The 21,656-nt window shown below is 40.2% G+C and overlaps 1 protein-coding gene across 1 annotated transcript in view; it reads right to left on the bottom strand.

The window, feature by feature from the left end:
• Nucleotides 1-464: 464 nt before the first annotated feature.
• The window catches only part of ZNF652 (zinc finger protein 652), a 52,415-nt gene continuing 31,223 nt past the window's right edge, over nucleotides 465-21,656 (bottom strand). Inside the window, exons 2-6 of the mRNA XM_069481255.1 lie at nucleotides 12,874-14,051; nucleotides 10,268-10,415; nucleotides 9,506-9,621; nucleotides 8,895-9,039; nucleotides 465-1,730 (exon numbers count right to left, since the gene is read on the bottom strand). Coding sequence (XP_069337356.1) covers nucleotides 1,219-1,730; nucleotides 8,895-9,039; nucleotides 9,506-9,621; nucleotides 10,268-10,415; nucleotides 12,874-13,779 — 1,827 coding nt within the window. The 5' untranslated portion in view covers nucleotides 13,780-14,051 and the 3' untranslated portion in view covers nucleotides 465-1,218. The remainder of the gene's footprint in view (nucleotides 1,731-8,894; nucleotides 9,040-9,505; nucleotides 9,622-10,267; nucleotides 10,416-12,873; nucleotides 14,052-21,656) is intronic.

Here is a 21,656-nt window from a genome sequence, read left to right as displayed (position 1 = left end):
ATTTTAGTTTACATTTTATCTTCTCATAACAATTCTAGAAAAATAAAGCAACCTCAAATTGAGAGATTTCAATTTGTCATCCCATAAAAGTAAAACATGAACCAGTTCCTAAGGGAAGTGACAAACAGACGTGACTGAGATGAAACAATCTCCACTACTTCCTCCTCTTGGCGGAGAACAGCCCCCCTCAAATTTTGAAAACATGCAAGCTTTAGGTGACTTCCCTGGGAAAGGCCCAACCCCCTGCAAATCATTTTGTTTAATGCACTAGCTGAACCAAATGGAACACGGAGGACAGGAGCATGTCAGTGAGTCTAACAGATACTTGAGTGTGAAGCAGAGATTAAAAAACTACCAAGTACTTATGCCAAGTTCTGAAAGCAAAACCTCATTTTTGCAGTAACCTGGTCTGGAGACCCTCTCAGACACATCTAGTCTCTGAAGCACCTTTGAGTTGTACGGATGTAAGAATAACTTTGAATTATAGAAGTTATATGCATCTTTAAGAATCACATTTTGATGATTATAAAATTTTTTTCTATTTTACAACATAGGTTCAGCTACACTGAAAAAATTACACCGCTTATTGAAATACATTTCATTTTAGAAACAGACTACTAAAGAAGTCTATACAAAAACTCTAAAATAATTTCTGTAGTAAAATAAAGAGTGCGTTAGGAGAGCTACACAAAGAAGAAAATTTCCATCTTTCTCTATAATGCTTGATATACTGTGAAACATAGCCAGCTCAACTCTGTAGCCAGCACCAAAAGCTGAAAAGAATTCCTTACCATACACAGTGATACAATTAATGCTCTGGATTAATCTCACAGCCTTCCCGATTAGTACAAAGGAAACCAGGCCTATCCCCTCTTTGAGGAGAAGTCCAGGATATAAAAGCAAGCATACCTCATCAGCTGATATGAAATTATAAAATTCCACAAGTCTGAGTATTTGAAACTTAGAAAAGTCACCAGAAAATGCCAGCAAATCGGGCTTGAGTTCGGTGGTTCCCCTGGTTTAGAAGACAGTTCCCGCCGTGAGCTCAAGGCAGTCGTCTTGTTCATTCCCTTGGACCTGTTGATTCCCCAAGACAATGACAAAGCTCCTGGTGGGGGCTGAAGAGAGTCTGAGAACTACAGAAAGGCTCACCGACTCCCTCTGCCAATGCACACGTGGGAACGCAACTCCCGGAGAACACACTCAAGGAGCCGGATGTTAATGATGCTGTGCTGAACTGTTCTTCTCGGCCAGGTGCCGCAGAAAGCTGTCCTCACTCTGGCCTCTATGATTTAAAGGCTCACTCTTGAAGAGAGCCGGCGGTGGGGGCAGGTGGGGGACCGGAGGGATGGGGAGGTGGTGCGGGTGGTGCGGGTGCGGGTGGATGTGCAGGTGCGAGAAGGGGTGGGGGATGGGCCGAGGGGGGAGAGTGCTTACGGGGTTCATACTGATCGGAGGGGCCGGGGTGGTGGGCGTGTTCACCACGGAAGGAACCGGGGCGGCCGGGGAAGTGGTGAGTGGGATCTGGACAGCAGGCGGCACGTTCACGGGGCTGGTCACTCGAAAGCACTTCTCCTTGTGGGCCTTAAGCATGTTAGAGAAGCGGAACCGCTGGCCACACACATCACATGGATAGGGCTTCTCGCCTGTGTGAGTTCTGCGGTGCCTCTTCATGTTGGGGCGGCTGGTGAAGCTTTTGCCACAGATTTCACAGATAAAGGGTTTCTCTCCTGAATGAACATAGACACAAAACATTATTAACATACTATGTTATGTGCTTATGCCATTCTTCATATCTAAAAAGGAGATTACCACATCTCTCATGGCATGTTATTAATATATTCTAGAGTCATAAAAGAGCCCCCTAAATTGGGACTTAACAGAGTAGAGTAGAGACAAGTAAAACTTACATACAACCTACCATCTGGGCTTGGTTTAAAGGAGGAGGAGGGGGCCTGGGAGGGAGGAAGAGGTATCTAGATTGGCCACCCTTCACATCCTACACGAAGAACTGTTCAAATGGCTTTCCTGTGCTCAGGAGAACTAATATCACAGATGAGTCTCTGCCTCTGAATTTAGGCAAGTTAAATTGTAAGAAATTTCTGATATCTCAACCAAAAGTAAGACTGCTGAAAATGTCCCATGGAGCAAATAAATCTCTCCTCTACTCATACAGAATCCTTAGCATGTAGCTTGCTTTTTGGTCTTAAACTTGGAAAATACTGGCCTGCCTCACCCTACAACATGAATTTCACACTGCAGTATTTCTCAGTGGGAGAGCTATTGGCATTTTTGCAGATAATTCTTCATTGTAGGACTATCTGGCACACTGAAGAGCGTTCAGCATTTCTGGTGCCAGCCTACTAAATGCCCACAAGAGATTCTGATAATCAAAAACGCCCCCACATCATTTCCAAATGTCCATGGGTGTGGGAAGGGTAGAGGGGGGCTATTGCTCCTGGTTGAGAACCACTGGGCCAATGAGTCAAAAAGGAAACTGAATCCATAGTTCTAGGAGGAAATTAGGTTTGGGTTCTGGGCCTTAACTTTTAAGCTTCCTTAACTTTCCTTTGAACTTATTGCTTAGTTCGTGCTATATCTGCCTGCTTCTCTACCCGGGCTACACAGAAATAAAATGAGTTTTGAGTCTTTCCATCCATTAATCATGGGATTACATCCACTGGGATTACATCCATTCATATGGGATGCTGAGGTGAGGTGTGGAGTAGCCACATGCATGCACTTTGGTGACCACACGCTTGCATTTATCAATTCCTGCATGTGTTCTCCGTAGCTCATATCTTTACAGTAACTCCTGCTACGAGAGAGTTTGCTGTCACTTCAGTTGCTGCTCCCTTTCCTTCCAAGAGGTGTGCTTATCCCACTCATGCGTACCGCGTCTTACAGTGCGCTAGGAACTGCTCTGATCGCTTTGCATCTATTAGCCTTGGTGCTCCTCACAACCACCGTATGTTATTGCCCCCATTTCAATGATGAAGAAATTAAGAAACTTGCCCAAGGTTAGTGAAGAGTTGGGATTTAAAACTCTGCAGTCTGGCTCCAGAGTATATGCTTTTGACATGTGAACCACGGCACTTCCCACCTCAATGTGCATTTCTGCACACAGGAAGGAATGCATTTTCTTACTGTTTCCCTCCACACTTTGGGACCCCTTCTTATACTACTAGTAGCAGACACCTCTTTATCCATATCATAGCCCTATTTCTTCTCTCCACCTTCTCATTCTAGTAGAAAACTGACATCCTCTACTGCCCTTTTCCATGCAAGCCAGAGATCAGATTGAAGAGTCAGGAGGGATCAGTTTTCTCTGGAATTAACTGTCAGTATTTTTTTCAGACTATCATATTTCTCTCATCTTTCTGCTTTTCGTTATTAAATCACTGCCACTGCTAGGTTCTTCACCATGATTCATGTTCATCTTTCTGGATGAATTCTGGGCCTAGCCTGTTTTCCATTTTTTTTTTTTTTTTTAGACAGAATCTAGCTCGTCGCCCCAGCTAGAGTGCAGTGGCATCATCATAGCTCCCTGTAACGTCAAATTTCTGGGCTCTAACAATCCTCTTGCCTCAGCCTCCCGAGTAGCTGGGATTACAGACATGTATCATTGTGCCCAGCTAATTTTTTCTATTTTTAGTGGAGATGGGGTCTCAAGCTCCTGACCCCAATGATCCTCCCACCTTGGCCTGCCAGAGTGCTAAGATAACAGGTATGAGCCACTGTACTCAAGGCATCCTCCAATCATCTTAAAAACTTCAAATCATATGTTAAATGGAATTGATTAAATCAATTATACTATATGAAAATACCATAGTTTCCATACCGTGATGGAAAATGCCACTGAAAACAATGTGTTAAAGAAATGTAATTATTAACATGAAAACCTATAATCTATTAAGATTATTTACAATCTATTAAGTAAAACAAGTTATGAAAATATATGCATGGTATTATCTACCTTTAATGAAAAATATGCATAGAAAAAATGTGGAAAGAAATATAACAAATGTTACCAGTGATTATCTCTAGGTGATGGGATTGTAAGTGATGTTTTACTTTATTTATTCATTTATTTTTGAGACAGGGTCTCACTCTGTTGCCCAGGCTGAAGTGTGGTGACATAATCATGGCTCACGGCAGCATCAAACTCCCAGGCCCAAGTGATCCTCCCACCTCAGCCTCCAGAGTAGCTAGGACTACAGGAGCATGCTACCATGCCCAGCTTAATTTTTTTACTTTTTTAGAAAAGGGGTCTTGCTATGTTGCCCAGGCTGGTCTCAAACTCCTGGCCTCAAAGCAATCCTCCCACCTTGGCCTCCCAAAGCTCTGAGAATACAGGTTTGAACCACCACACCCAGCCGATATTTACAACCTAAATCTCTTTCTTGAGCTTTAAACTGATTTTTCAAACTGCTTACTGGATATTTCCACTTGAATGTCCCACAGATATCTCCAAACTAACAAGTGCAAAATTAAATTCATTATCCCACCTAGCAAACCTGCTCCTCCCTCTGCTATTCTCTATCTTGACAAACGGTATAAAAGCCCCAAATCTGGGACTGACCCTTGATTTTTCCCTCCCATCCTGGTGGTATCTAACCAATCATCAAGTTCATTCAATTCTGCCTCGTCTATGGCTTTATTTTATCTATTGCTATTATCATAGTCTTATCATCGCAATTGTCACCTGGATTATGCAATATCCACTTGACGGGTTTCACCAACTCTGTTCCTGCTCCCAACCCTCCAGTCCACTTTCCACACTGTAGCCAGAATAAACATGCAAATAGTGTGCCTTGCTTTGCTCAAAACCCTGCAAGAACTTCTCACTGTCCTTAAAGTCCAAAATATTTTACATAGCTTACGAGGTTCTTTGTGATCTATTTGCTGTTCTCCAGTATCATGTCTTGTCATACTCTTTGCCCCTCACACATCCAAACACTCTTTAGTTCTACACACTCACTGTGCTCTTTCCACCAAACCACTGAAGGCCTTGCTATTCGATCAACCCAGCCTGACTGTAAGTTCTGTGGACCTAGAGACTATCTCAGTCTCACTCACACAGTGGCCCCATTTAGTAGACTCTTAATATTTATAAGTAAATATTTGTTAATTCTAAGATGTGCATTTCCCCCACATTTTAACATCTCTGAAATTGCCATATACCCTTTATCAATGGCATGTCACTGTTTAATTTGCAGAATTTTCTTAGCAGTATATAAATTGAAGTTTGTTTTGCAACTGATGGCTTCTTGGATTCTATGAAGTATGATACTCATCATTAAGATCATTCAGTTACCTTCCTTTACTCTAATTCCCTGACAATCTTCTGATTGTAATTTAGCTTCTAGTGTAGATTTTTCTTTAGGCAAAGAATATGCTGACCAAAGGACATTAAGAATTCTGAACTACTTGACACTTAGCTTTTTCACTGTAAATTAATAAATTAGCAATTTTGTTTATATATCATTAGGACTATTTAGCACGTATCAGTCCCTCTGATCCTGATCTACTTGAGTATACTGACAAATCCTGGATGCTGTGAACTAGATCTTACAATGGTGCTATTTATACTTATGATGTCCTGTATATCCCTCTATTTTATTACTGGCTGGATTAAATTTATATTGGAATCATTAAGTATGTGGTTCTGGAATTGGACTGTTTTAGGCAAGTTATTTAATCTCTCAGCCTCAGATTCTTCATCTGAAAAATAAATAATCTACCTAATAGGTTATTGTGATACAAAACACAAGTAAAGTGCTTAGAACAGTATCTCAGTATCTGGCACAGAGTAGATACTCAAGGCATTTTAGCTGCTATGATTATCACCATCATCGCTACTATTACCATTCATTCATCAGACTATAAGCTCCTTGAGAGCAGAAACCAGGTTTTAATTCATCCTTATGTCCCCGGGCACTTAATACTGGTATAAGGAGAATCAGCAAGTATTCTACTTTGAAGTCACCTCACGTCCATACCATCCTAGGAAACCTGCCCGATGGCTGGTCAGCTTCCCTAGGTAAGATCTGCCTCACTTCTCTTTCTTTCTTTCTTTTTTTTTTTTTTTTTTTTTGAGACAGGGTCTCGCTCTGTTCCCCAGGCTAGAGTGCAGTGGTGTTATCATAGCTCACTGAAACCTCAAACTCCTGGGCTCAAGGATTCTCCTGCCTCAGCCTCCCAAGTAGCTGGGACTACAGGCATGACCCACAGCGCCTGGCCTACCTCACTTCTCTTCAACTGCAAAAAAAAAAACAGCCCATTCAATGTCAGTTCCTATAACCTTAATCCCCACCAAAACATAGTGCTGTCTCTAAATGTGATTTCATCCAGCCTTATAAGACATATCCTTTTCCTTCTTTAAAGCTAACCCTTCTCCTGTATCCTCTCAAGTACTATTGTCATTCTTATTTAATACCAAGAAACTAAAGGTCTACAGAGGTCACACTCTTCTGGTAGTGAGAGGAAAAGCCAGGTTTTCCTAACTCCATCATCCAGCTGCTTTCCCCATTTGAGTATTAAAAACAATATTAAAAGGCAGATGACAAACCAGGGAAAAGGATTTCAATATTGGTTTTGAACAGGTCCAGTATACTTAATATATAAAGAGCTATTATAAACAATAAGAAAAATAATTTATTGTAGCACAATTCATAATTGCAAAGATGTGTAATCAACCTAAGTGCCCATCAATTCATGAATGGTATATATATACCATGGAGTACTACTCAGCCATAAAAAGGAATGAAATAATGTCATTTGCAGCAACTTGGATAGAACTGAAGACCGCTATCCTAAATGAAGTATTTCAGGAATGGAAAACCAAAAACCATATGTTCTCACTAATAAGTGGGAGCTAATAGATGGGTACACATGGGCACAAAGCAAAATAAAAGACATGAGAAACCAAGAAGGAGGGAGGGCAAGAGAGTGAGTGTGGTATAAAAACTTACCTGTTGGGTACAATGAACACTATTCTGGTGATGGGTATACCAAAAGCCCTCGCTTAAGCATTATATGCCATATTCATGTAACAAAAACATTTGTACCCCCTTAATCAATATTTGAAATTTAAAAAAAAAGTGAAACACTACGATGGAAAGATGAACACAGAAAAGGCACAAGAAGCAATTCAGGAAAGAAAATATACTGATACCCACAAGCATATGAAAAAATATTCACTCTTACTTAGTAATTATATAAATGCAAAGTAATATAATAAGAAACCATTTCTCATCTATTGAATCAGCATGGATTTTATTTACTATTAGATAGGATTGGGGCTGGGCATGGTGGCTCATGCCTGTAATCCTAGCACTTTGGGAGGCCAAGGTGGGAGGATTGCTTGAGGCCAGGGGTTTGAGACCAGCCTAGGCAACATAGCAAAACCCTGTCTCTACAAAAAATAAAAAAATTAGCTAGTGTGGTGGTGTGTACCTGTAGTCCTAGCTACTCGGGAGGCGGAGGCAGGAGGACTGTTTGAACCCAGAAATTTGAGGTTACGGTGAACTATGACATTATTGCACTCTAGCCCAGGAAATAGAGCAAGACACTGTCTTAAAAAAAAACGGGGGCGGGGGGCGGGCTGGGCAAATGGGTATTTTCATGCATAGCTGCTGGGAATATATGTGGAGGGCTATTTTGCAATACATGTCACCAAGTCTTAAAAATGTGTACATCTCTTTGCTCTAATAATCCTACTTGTAGGAATTTATCCTAAGTAAATAATCATGGATGCTTTAGCCACAAAGATATTTAAAACAGCAGAAAAACTGTAAACAGAAATAATCTAAATGTCCAAAAAGGAACTGGCCAATATAAATGGAGAAAACATCCTTCACTTTATAGGACTGTTGTAAAGGTTATAAATGGATTAAATAAGGTAATGTATATAAAGCACTTAAGATAATGCTTGACATATATACACATAATAAATGATAGCTATTAATGCAGCCAATTTACAAGAAGGAATATTAAATAGCCATATTGCTAATAATGATATAATACAGTAAAACAAAAAGCAGGTTACAATAAAGTATAAAGACCCAACTTTTGTTTTATTACTATATATATGAACACATATGCACAGTATCTGTATGTGTGTTAAGAAACTAAAGAATTTTTTTAAAATGAGTGTATGGGCCGGGCGCGGTGGCTCACACCTGTAATCCTAGTACTCTGGGAGGCCGAGGCGGGAGGATTGCTTGAGCTCAGGAGTTCAAGACCAGCCTGAGCAAGAGCGAGATCCCTTCTCTACTAAAAATAGAAAGAAATTAGCCAAACAACTAAAAATAGAAAAAAATTAGCCCGGCATGGTGGTGTGTGCCTGTAGTCCCAGCTACCCGGGAGGCTGAGGCAGGAGGAAGGCTTGAGCTCAGGAATTTCAGGTTGCTGTGAGCTAGGCTGACGCCACGGCACTCTAGCCTGGGCAACAGAGTGAGACTCTGTCTCAAAAAAAAAAAAAAAAAAAAAAAAAATCCAATCAAACTTTAAGAATGTTGAGAGGGTATTAAACAAGCAGTCAGTGCCCTCTGTTTTTTTAAGGTCCAGAACCTTTTCCTTAGAAAAACAATGTTCGCACATATACAAAACAAATTTCACATAATCTCAGGAGTTCTGAACCCCAAGTAAAGAATTCATGGTCTTAAAAGAACTCACAGTTAAAAGGCACTCACAAATAATCCTTTTTTAAATAAACAGAGTTACAAAAACCTCATTTTTCAGTATAATCTGTATTTTTACATATCAGGCTTATTTGAAGTGGGACTTTCACTTAGCATGCAAATTTGCGGTTTAGATTTTTGGAAAACAGACCCACAGATGATCATCGACAAGTGCTCGAGACATCTGTACTTTTCCCAAGAAATTCTTACCAGTGTGTGTTTTCATGTGCTCGTCGAAGTACTGCTTCATGTTGAAGTCCTTGCCACACCACTGGCACATGAACTGCTTGTGCCCGATGTGGATGCTCATGTGGGAGCGCAGCTGGTACTTGTACTGAAACCTTTCGTCACAGTTCTGCATCGGACACAGCGGAGAGTTTTGAATGCCAAGCGCAGCGGCTTTACCTGAGCCCACCCTGACACAGTCTCTGCCATCAGGTTTATTTTTCCTCCTCAGAATGGAATCTGCTTGTGTCAGCCATGTGGCTTTGCTGTAACGCTGCAGCTGACTTACTGATAAAAGGGCAATTTCCTCACATAATTATCACTGAAGTATACTTAACTTTTCTGAGTCACCGAGCAAAGAAAGAGAACTCATTATGTATTATTCCCAAGTTAACCTAAACTGAGAGTTCACAGTGTATTAAAAATGGTGTTTCTCCACCCAGCAGCAAGGGAACACACAGAGCTCAGAGCGTGTGTCAGAAGGTTCTGTGGCAGGCAGCCTTGCGGCTTGTGCTCCGGCACACCTCTCCCTCACTGCTACACCGTCCCACAGACGCTGACCCTGGGCCCGGGCCTGTGGGTCGCACATCCCTTACCTCACATCTGAAGGGCTTCTCTCCAGAATGCTGCAAGGAGTGCACCTTGAGTGACATACTGCGTTTGAATGATTTTCCACAGGTTTCACATGTAAATGGCATGTCTTTCGTGTGTGCTGCAACACAGAATGCACTTATACTCAAAACAAATCCACCAAAAGGTTCAAACTGGAAAAGACAGATGTCCTACTGTAAGGCAATTATGCCATCTTAATTTTCTACACTCTGATCTGTGAGGCTTTAATGTTCTGAAGAGAAAAATAACTGTGTTGAAAAGAAATCTGGGGCTGGGCGCGGTGGCTCACACCTTTAATCCTAGCACTCTGGGAGATCAAGGCAGGAAAATTGCCTGAGGTCAGGAGTTTGAGACCAGCCTGAGCAACAGCAAGACCCCGTCTCTGCTAAAAACAGAAAATTAGCTGGGCATGGTGGCACATGCCTGTAGTCCCAGCTACTCGGGAGGCTGAGGCAGGAGGATCACTTAAGCTCAGGAATTTAAGGTTGCAGTGAGCTATGATGACGCCACTGCATTTTACCTGGGGAAGCAGAGCAAGACTCTGTCTCAAAGAAAAAGAAAAGAAATCTGGGTATGGAAGACTATACCATCCAATTTGGTGACGCTTACTGAGGACCTGTTGCGTTTGGTTTCAACATGTCAGAACTGATTAAAGTAAGGAAATTGTTCATATCCTGCCCAATCCAGGACATAAAGGACAAGAGAAAAACATAGGTGTGAGAAAAAAAGAAGCAGAAAAAACTTACCAACCATGTGTTTCCGCACATGAGCCATGGTATAGAATTTCTTCTCACAAATTTCACAGGAAAACTTCTTTTCTGCATATCCATGGACAATCTTGATATGTTCATGAAGGGACCAGAGTTTCTTGAACGATTTGTTACAGGAAACACACTGAGCAGGATAAATAGAAAGAATCTTTATTTACACGGCTTGCAGAAAGCCATACCAGCCTACAGGCAGATGACATGGATGTGCTTTAGGTTCGTGGCACGAGGCCGGACTCTGGATAAATGCTATTCTTCCACGGAGTTCAGATTCCAACACCAACATCTGTATGTTCTATTTTCCAAGATGTGTCTTTTAGACATGCTTTGGGAGTATGAGAACAATGGCAAAAGCTAAGATAAAGCATGGAAAGTTCCACTAATATCAAAGAATTCACTGCTATTATTTAGTATTATACCTATGAAAAGAACCTTCAAGTTTTTTAAATATATGGATTAGCAAGGACAGCTGCCTCCTACACATGGGTCACCATGCAGTTAATAGGTTTTTACCAGAGAACACAAACTAATTTAAATTAGCATAAATAAAAACAAGATAAAACAGAATATATATTAATGGCTATAGATCTGCAGGAGTACAAAAATGTTTTTATACCTTATGAAATACATTTAGAGTCTTCATTAACACAAATAATTGAGATTTTATTATATTTTCCCAAATGTAATTTATTCTATTAAACATTTCCTTCTGGCAGAATTTAACATAATCTCTAAACTGTTAGTATCACTCTCCCTTTTCCCCTATAGCCCAGATCTAGAGCTCTCTTACATGCATCTATAGAAAACACATGCCACAATGCCTAGGCCCTTTCTTTATGAATCATTAATAGCCTGGAATATCAAAGCATATCAAAATAAAATATTTCTGGTCAAAGCAAAACAATGCCAGAAAGTTGGTGGTAATTATCAGACTCTGGGATACTTAAGAGAATAAGTTAGTATTCACTGTAAATAAAGATCTCTGAACATCATTGCCACTTCAGGAAACAAGAACTCTGAGACAAGTTAAAAGATAAGTATCTGACTAGATATTGCTCCAGAAAAGGACAGACTAGTCCTATAAGCCATTTTGTAGGGCAGAGTTGAAATTTTTACTTGCTACCAGGTCATCAGGATTGTTAGGATCTATGCATAAGAATAAAGCACACTGTTTTTTAGGGATATGAAGAGAGTTCATTTTCATTTAGCAGAATCCAGAAAACTTAAACACGTGTTTAAGCATAAAAGTATTAGGATGAGGAATAGCGAGGAAAGTCACACACAAAAAAAGGATTTATCAAATGTTTTCTGTAACTTAATAAAGCAAATTTAAGTAAAAAACCCAATATATAAAGATCAAGAACACCTTTTCAATAATGAATCATTACAGAGTCCAGTTCGACCTCTAGGGTGCAGCACTGCATCACACTCCTTTAGGCCTGAAGTGTTGCAACCAATTCATAACCATGCCAGGGCGTTAGCCGTTACTGGAGGATATGGGCGCCATGACTCAGTCTTCTTTTATTTACCCAGCGTGTCGGAGATCAAGTCACAATGGATGAATCAAAAGCAGTGAATTTTTAGCAATGCAATTTCTATTTTTCAAAACTTTCTTTACAGTAAAACAATGATCTCAGTTGATGATTAAAAGAACAGAAGAAAAGTGAGACTTATTACCAATATTAGCAGCACTCCAAAAAACAAACCAAAACAATTTATCTTTTTTAAAATGTTTAACTTAAACATGGCACAAGATACTTCTGTTTTACATACTTTATGGAGACAGTAATAGACTTCTTAATGAATATTCACTAATATGCATTCACATGTGCAAACCAACATAGCTTCAATCTGCTCAGCATCATATAATTAACACACCTTTTAACCTGTTGCAATATAGTCCTTTCAAGACATCAGCCTGGTTTGAATACCATACTTTGTTACCTTAACAATACCGTACAGTAGCATTATGTACCCCTACTGCCAGGTGGGTAACATTTTTAACCAACTCAGCCTCTGTTTAAAGTTTGCATATTCCCATGGACTCACTCAGCCTCTTGACAAATTTAGTGTTGTCATCTCTCCACTGGTAAAAGCAAACTCACTCCTGGAGATCTTCCATTTCCACCGGTCTGAGTCATTATGTTTTTTGTCCCCATCAGCTGCACTAGAATCTGGCATCCTTTTAAGGCTAGACAGGGACCTTTCTCTACTCCTGACCTTCACTCAGTATCTCCCGCCTTGACAGGGAAGATGCCAGAATGAATTATATTACACGTCCTACAACAGTGAATCTCAGTGCAAAGTTGGTGTTGACTTTACCTCCTGGTCAATCATCTATAACAGATCCCCCTTCCAGTGTACCTGGGTTCCCACTAGTCCAGCGTCAGTTAAATTTAATGCCTTTGAAATAAAATGTTAAGCCTCGGTTTTGAAAAGACCAAAGCAGGAGCTTTTCAAATGATAAATTGGTGAAATCTGTCCCTTCAGCCTCTATTGTATTTATTCTCTTGGGCAGATACAAGATGAATCTGAACAGCCAGGTTCTATCCTGAAAAGTTTGCCCTCTCGGTGATGAAACCTACCTGAATGTTTTTTTCACAGTCTGTTTGCTGGTGAAGGGACAGCTCACTTTCCAGGACAAACTTCTTGCCACACTTATCACAAATCTGCATGCGCCTATGAGTAACGTTCATGTGCTTCTCCAGGTACCAGCGAGTGTTAAATACCCTGGGGCACTTCTCACAGGTCAGAGTCTCTTTCTCTTCACACTTAGCTTTCTGGACTGGTGCTTTGGGCTCCTTTGTGGCCCGCTTCTTACGCTTAGGTGGCTCTACACTCTTCCTACGACCTCTTGTAGTTCTGGGAGTAGGGGAAGTGGTAGCTGCGGCAACAGAGGCAGCTCTCCTCGTTCTCCTTTGTGTAACGCTGACTTTCTCCACTATCTTCTCCTTTTTCTTCTGCTTTTCATTCTCTCCATAGTCATTGCTGTCATCTGTGGCCTCTTCCTCACTTTCTTCCTCTTCCTCCTCACTGCTTGTCTTAAGAACAGGAGTCTCTTTGGACTGTGAAGAGACACCCTTTTCCCCTTTAGATACATTTAATGTTTGATTATTAAGGTTTACCTCTACTATGATCTGCTCCCTTTTGTAAGAGACTTCTTCCTCTTCTTCCTCCTCTTCCGTGTCATCAGAATTCTCCCGGTCTTCTTTGACAGCATGCACGTCAGACACTGCTCTCGTCTCCCTGAAATATGGCTCTTCCTCTGTTTCATGGAGATGCGGTTTGCTCATCTTGGTGTCCACTAACACAGAATAAGGACTTCCTGATTCCCTTTTGTACACTTTGGTGGACAGGTCAAGTTCTTGGTTGGCACCATGATAAAACGTAGATGGCACTTGGCCACGACGGCTATCTTCTTGTGCCATCCCTGCTACATGCACAGCACAGCTTTCAACCAGCTCTTGACAAGAACTGGCTGTGTGGCTCATTGGTAAGTGGCCCAATTTATTAAGCAGTTCAGACTATAGAGAAATAGCTTTAAAACAAGATAATTATTAAGACTCAAATTTTTTCCCATCCACAAGGAATCACTCAAATAAAATTAAAAAAAAGAAAAAAAAGTTATTCCTGGAACCTGTGTGCAATTCTTCCAGTGTTGCAGCACCAAAGTATAAGTCAAAAAGGTTTGGTATTATGGCAAGAGCAGAGCACTAGTGATTTTTCTTCTGAAGAGAACTGCAAGGGACTTGGAGCATCTTATCTACAAAGAAAAGCAAAGAGAAAAAAAAAATCAGATACCACCATTTCCTTTTTATAGCATGCATTTAAATCACAACAAACACAGCTTAAAATTATTAAACTCTTTATATATACAATGCTTTTTACTGCTTCAGTAGTTCACAACATGAGCCTTTATTTTACTGGATTACAAGAATTCACATTCTGCTAAAATATAAATTCTATAACAGCAAGAGCCACATCTGTCCAGTTTGCCAAGATATCATTAGAGCTTAGCACAGTGCCAAGCACAGAGTATATATCTAATGAATAAATAAACATCTACTATTGCATAGCATTCATTTTCCTAGATACTATGTGACATACTGATATGGCAAAATATACGGTCTTTGTTCACAAGGCCTTTTCAGTCTCGTTATACAATATGTGTTGTGCATGAAACACACAAGAGCTTTATACTACTGGCTGGTTTGCTTGCAACATCAATCACTACATCCACCACAGTGCGAGCTCACAGAACAAAGGTGGTAGTGGGATAGGTACAGTGAACCATGGAAATAAAACAGCTAATTGAAATAATTACAGAAGAGAAGGAAAATCTCCCTGGCTTTAAATAATGTATAACTTAGGTACAGATATAATTGTTTTCAGGTTTACTAAAGTAATTGGAAAGTTGCTAAGTATTTTTAAAGTTGTTCAATGCATAGCTTTACTAGATCCACTCAATAACTGGGTCACTTTTCATGTGTCAGTTACACAGAAGTCTAAATTCTAAGAAACAGTAACCATCAGGTTGTTATGGTTCCAAGAAAAATAAAACCATCCATTAAAAAAAAAAGATTAAAAGGCACATAGTTTGATCTGTGACATACCTCACATTGCTGTTTAGCCAACCACCTAACCCTCTGAGTCATATGAATATTACTGTAGGCACATACCCCGTCTAGCTGACAAAAGGAAGGAAACTAGTATTTATTAAATGCCTGCTTTGTGCATAGGCACCATAAAAGTTTTTATTATTTCAATACCCACCACAAAACTTTGGGGTTGGTTTTTAACCTCATTTTTCAAATCAAAGTAATCATTTAAAAAAAAGCATCCATAGTTTTTACAAGTCAAATATACTGGCACTACTCCAACCCCCATTCTCCCCAGAGGCAATAATGCTATTTTAGCTGTCCCCTGCAGCCCCCATATTTACCCTTGCTATTTCTACACAATATGATTTTATTTCTATTTCTTGACTTTTTTTCCAACTTTAGATATTACTTCATCTCCCACAGTTTTTTACCTTCTTGTTCCCAACTCTCCCCTCATCCTCCCAATATAGTTGTATCACAACTTTTTAAAAATCAATATTTACTGCATATAACAATATAACTACACATAGTCTATAACTATTACTATTATCTCTTTGCTATTATCTTCTCTTCCATTTTCTCTCCCACTTTCTTTGTCCTTATGGATTTACTCTTTATTTTTTTTCTATATTTTATTTTTAAATTTTTTGTAGAGACATAGAGTCTTGCTATGTTGCCCAGGCTGGTCTTGAACTCCTGGCCTCAAGTGATCCTCTTGCCTCAGCCTCCCAAAGTGCTGAGATTACAGGTGTGAGCCTGTAAGGCCCGGCCTTCCTCTTTTGGAAAAGAAATTATTTTACTTTCATTTCAGTGGAATTTCAGAAACGAGTGGTAATAAATGCTACTGCATTTTACTTGACATCTGAGTGGATATACTTATACTTTCTTGTACTGATAAAGGAGGCAGTTATGGCTCAGAGAGGCCAAATAATTTGCCTAAGATCACATAGTCAATGACGGAGGCAGTGTTTGACTCTAGGCCTGCCTGACTCCAAAGCCTGTGGTCTTTCTATTTCCACGATGATGATGAACGGTGCCCTGAAATAATTTAAACTCAATCATTCTTGTAACCATGTATCTTTTTGCATTAAATAGTTTCATACCTTGTATTTTTTTTTTTTTTTTGTTCCCGCATACCTTGTATTTTAAGTAGGGAAATCCTAGTAGCTTTATTCTACATGTACCAAGACTTCTGACCCATGGAAGTAATATAAACTACTGTAAGTATCACTTAAATAAACTTACTCATATTGTCTCAAATTAAGCAAGGGAGGAGTGACAGTGAAACTCAATTAACTAGCAAAAACTAGGAGTTAAACAAAAATCAGAAAGACAAATACAAAAATGAAAGGAAATCCTCAGTGGTACTCATTAATTCATTTTCCAAATACTTCAGGCTCTTGGCTTTCTGGACACATGCTAACCTTCACCTCCTCTATCGCTGGGTAGGGCCCTGCGACTACTTCTGGCCAGCAACAGCAGGGAGGCCAGGGTATTTCCTAACCAATACGAGATTCTTCAGATTTCTTTTCCCTCTGGCACAGTGACTAGCAATCTTCAAAGTGAAGGCTGCTATTAGCCTAGGTCCCCAAATGACTGAGATGACCTACAGGATACACACAGTGTGTTTTTAAAGCCACCGAGATCTGGCATTGCTTACTACTGCAGCATAACTGGCTCATCCTGAGACAGGTAGAACCCAGAAGTAAGGTGCTGCCTTATCAAGAAACCTAAAATATACGGCAGAGGCTTAGGAGTGGCGTGGAAGGAGGCAAGGAAAGTTACTGGAGGCTAAAAGATTAGCAATTTATATTATGCGGTGGTGAAATTATCAGTGAAATTATCATCTAGTTGTCTTAGAAGGTAGATAATGTACCACAAAAGCTAGTAGCTCTAGTGGGAAAATGGACTATCATGAGAGTGTGTTCATTACTGTTAGTTTTATTGAACAAATTATTACATGAAAAGGATGAATGTAGAAAAGAAATGATCAGTTTACAATCAAGAATAAAAGGAGTCTAGCAAAATGAGGGATTTGTAGGGTTGAGAAGAGGCAAGTGCTTAATGCAAAACTGAGGTCTTTGAGCAACAAAGATTGAGTAGAATTCAGTCTTGAGACAAGGACGAAATAAAAGATGTGGACTTCACAATCATTGATAACACCTCCTGATTAAGGTGACACTCAATAAAATAGCTTTTCTAGGCCAGGTCCTAACATTTTGGGAGGTCAAGGAGTTTAAGATCAGCCTGAGCAAGAGTGAGATCCTGTCTGTACAAAAAATAGAAAAATTAGCCAGGCACAGTGGCACATGCCTGTTGTCCCAGCTACTTGGGAGGCAGAGGCAGAAGGATCGCTTGGGCCCAGGAGTTTGAGGTTGCAGTGAGCTATGATGACACTATTGCACTCCAGCCTGGGCAACACAGTGAGACCCTATCTCAAAAAAAGAAAAAAAAAAAAAAACTTTTCTAAAAGGAGACTAAAGATGAGTTTTGCTACAAAGCATACTGCTCTAATGTGAACTAGTTCAAAAGCTATTAGTAAACAGGGAAATGATGTCAGTATAACTCAGAAGTAATGTTGGTTTATATATGATTTTCCCCAATGAGTTAATGTTTGAAGTGATCGGGGGCAAGCTTTCTCACAATTAAAAAGAAAGCCTTAGACCTTAAGAAAAAGCCAAGCACCTTACTTCTGGATCTTCCTTAAAAGCAAGCACTGGTTTGTTCAGTACCTTCATCAACCACTACACTTTCCACTTTATGCCTGGTGAAGGTAAGAAAGAGTACAGGCACACTTCGGGTATGTTGTGGGTTCAGTTCAAGAGCACTGCAATAAAGCAAGGCACATGAATTTTCTGGTTTCCTCATGCATATAAAAGTTAAGTTTAGACTATCCTGTAGTCTATTATATTAAGTGTGCAATAGCATTATGTCTAAAAAACAATGTACATACCTTAATTAAAAATACTTTATTGCCACAAAATGCTAATGATCATCTAAGCCTTCAGCAAGTAGTAATCTTTTTGCTGGTGGAGGGTCTTGCCTCAATGCTGATGGCTGCGGACTGATCAGGGTGGTGGTTGCTGCAGGTGGGGTGGCTGTGGCAATTTCTTGAAATAAGACAGCAATGAAGTCTGCCACATGGATATTCTTCCTTTCGTGAAAAATTCCTCTGTAGCATGTGATGCTGTTTCATACCATCTTACTCACAGAACTGCTTTCAAAATTGGAGTCAATCCTCTCCAAGTCTGTCACTGCTTTATCAACAAAGTTTTAGGTAATATTCTAAATCCTTTGTTGTCATGTCAACAATGTTCACAGCATCTTCATTAGGAGCAGATTCCATTTCAAGAAACCACTTTCTCTGCTCATACATAAGCAGCAGCTCCTCATCCGTTCGAGTTTTATCAGGAGATCACAGCCAATCAGTCACATCGTCGGGCTCCACTTCTAATTCTCTTGCTATATCTACCATATCTGCAGTTCCTTTCTCCACTGAAGTCCTGAGTCCCTCAAAAAAAAGTCATCCATGAGGGTTGGAATCAACTTCTTCCAAACTCCTGACAATGTTGGTATTTTGACCTCCTCCCATGAATCATGAATATTTTTAATGGCATCTAGAATGGTGAAGCCTTTCCAGAAGATTTTCAATTTCCTTTGCCTAGATCCATCAAAGAAATTACTATTTAAGCCAGCTATATAGCTTTAAAAAATGTATTTCTTAAGTAATCTTTAGGTCAATAGCATGATGTAAAAAATAAAAATAAATAAAACAATAAGATTTGGAAGTAAAAAATTACTCCTTGATCCATGGGCTGCAGAAAGGATGTTGTGTTAGCAGCATGAAAACAACATTCATCTCCTTGCACATTTCCATCAGAGCTCTTGGCTGATCAACTGCATTGTCAATGAGTAGTAGTATTTTGAAAGGAATCTTTTTTTCTCAGAAGCAAGTCTCAACAGTAAATTTAAAATATTCAGTAAACCATGCTATAAATAGATGTGCTGTCATCTAGGCTTCGTTGTTCCATTTATATAGCACAGGTAGAGTAGATTTAGCATAATCTTTAAGGGTCCAAGGATTGGATTTTTGGAATAGTAAATGAGTATTGGCTCCAACTTAAAAGCACCAGCTGCATTAACCCCTAAAGAGAGTCAGCCTGTTCTTTGAAACTTTGAAGCCAGGCATTCACTTCTCCACTCCAGCTATGAAAGTCCTAGTTGGCATCTTCTTCCAAAATAAGGCTTTTTCATCTAGACTGGAAATGTGTTGTTTAGTGTAGCCACCTTCACCATGGAGCTCAGCCAGATCTGCTGGATAACTTACTGCAGCTTCTCCATCAGCACCTGCTGCTTCACCTTGCACTTTTATGTTAGGGAAACAGCTTCTTTCCTTGAACCTCATGAACCAACCTCTGCTGGCTTCAGACTTTTCTCCTGCAGCTTCCTCACCTCTCTCAGCCTTCACAGAATTGAAGACAGTCAGGGCCTTGCTCTGGGTTAGGCTGGCTGGTTTGATCTTCTGTCCAGACCACTGACACTTTCTCCACATCGGCAATAAGGTTGTTTCACTCTCCTACCATTTGTGTGTTCACGGGAATAGCACTTTTAATTTCCTTCAAGAACTTTTCCTTTGCATTCACAACTTGGCTGTTTGGCACGGGAGGCCTAGCTTTTGGCCTATCTCAGCTTTTGACAGGCCTTCCTCACTAACTTTAATCATTTCTAGCTTTTGATTTAAAGTGAGAGACATGCGACTCTTCCTTTCACTTGAACACTTAGAGGCCATTGTGGGGTTATTAACATTGTTGCGTCTCAGGGAATAGGGAGGCCCAAGGAGAGGGAGAGAGATGAAGGAAAGGCTGGTCACTGGAGCAGCCAGAACACACACAGCATTTATTGATTAAATTCACCATCTTATATAAGCATGGTTCATGGTGCCCCACAACAATTACAATAGTAACCACAGATCACAGATCCCCATAACAGATACAATAACGAAAAAGTTTGAAATACCGTGAGAAATACCGAAATGTGACACAGAGACACGATATGAGCACATGCTGCTGAAGAAATGATGCTAACAGATTTACCTGTGTTTCCCCACCTGTTTTAAAAAGAGTTTTTGATTGCTGAAGCCTACACCATACCATATATCCAGTTTAAATTTTTTTTTTTTTAATTTTCTTTATTTTTTTAGACACAGGGCCTCCCCTCTGTTGCCCAGGCTGGAGTGCAGTGGCACAGTCATAGCCCACTGCAGCCTTGAACTCCTGGACTCAAGGGACACTCCCACCTCAGCATCCCGAGTAGCTAGTACTACAGGCACGGCCATTATGCTCAGCTAATTTTTAAAATTTTTTGTAGGGTGGGGGGGAGTCTCACTATGTTGCCTAAGCTAGTCTCAAACTCCTGGCCTCAAATGATCCTCCTACCTTAGCCTTCCAAGTTGCTGGGATTATAGGTGTGAGCCACTGTGCCCAGCCAAATTTTTTATTTTGATGAAACTGGGCTCTGTTGGAAGACAATGTCCTCAAGGCCCAAAATCTCAAAGAAGGAAACATCCATCCACACAAGCAGTTAAGTCTAAAAAGGTTCAAGTGACTGATGCTGGGTGAATATGCCAGTGGAGATTTAATATGCTATTGTTTTTACTGTAATTATTTTTGTTTTTATCAGTGCACTGGTTATAGTGTTCCACAGATTTTGAGTGGTTTACCCCAACACTACTTAGTGCACATTTGTGCAGAATGTGAGCTTTTGCGTAAGTATATATGACATTATAGCATAAACACCTGTACTCAAAATTAAGGAAGAAATATGGGACCAATAAAGTAAAGCTATGTAACAAATATAAGAAGTACGCCTAGAAAAGAACTGTGGATGTGGTGGCCAGGGCACATGGAGCTGGCTGCAAACAAAATGACAATTAAGTTTTTGAGTTATACTGCCAAAAGAACCATCAGCTTGGGCTAAAAGAAACTGTCACTGTACAAGACCAAAATGATCTTTGGGTTCTCAAGCATCTATGGCAGGAAATGCCTAAGAAAGGTGTTCATCCTTCCAAGGGGCTATGTTCCCTACTGTCCATTTTGAATATGGCCAAGGAAAGTAACAGGAACAAAAAAGAAGAAGATGGCCCAAAAGGATGAAACTAGGCAACAAAGGAAAAACAGATAAGCTAGCTACTTCTCAGGGGCAAAATCAGGGTTTGGAAAGGGCCTTCTCAATGACAACTCAGAGGGATTTTAGAATTTGTTGTAATCCATTGAATGCTGCTCTGTCTCCAGTTCTTACCCCTTTCAAACTGAAGTGTTTATTTTTATTACCTGGTCACTATTCACCATTGTACTGTATATTGTATTGGGGAGGGCAGATCATTTGTCAATTTCTTTCATAGATCTGTGAATCAAGAAGAGTAACATCTGGACCTGAAGCAGAGACTACTATGCATCATCTCCTCATGAATAGACCACTAAGCATCATACGCTTGCATCGCTCAGACCCTGGACTTCAAGCTGGATGCCATGACTGGATAGGACTTTGGGATGCCTTATCTTGGGGAGGAAGGGAGTGAATTTTGCCCATGAGAGAGAGATCAAATATCTGATGACCCCAAAAAGGGACTGTGATAGATGTGCTGTTTAGCAAGTATATCCAGCTTTCTGTCTCCTTGGCACAAGTAGTACTGTACTTCCTGACTCCCCTGTAGTTATGTGAGGCCTCATGACTAGTTCTGGCCATCATGTTGTGAACATAGTGATATG

Source organism: Eulemur rufifrons, chromosome 9 (genome assembly GCF_041146395.1).
Source record: "Eulemur rufifrons isolate Redbay chromosome 9, OSU_ERuf_1, whole genome shotgun sequence".
NCBI classification, from domain to species: Eukaryota; Metazoa; Chordata; class Mammalia; order Primates; family Lemuridae; genus Eulemur; species Eulemur rufifrons.
The sequence above is the reverse complement of the archived record's forward strand: the minus strand, read 5'-3'. Positions and strand labels throughout refer to the sequence as shown.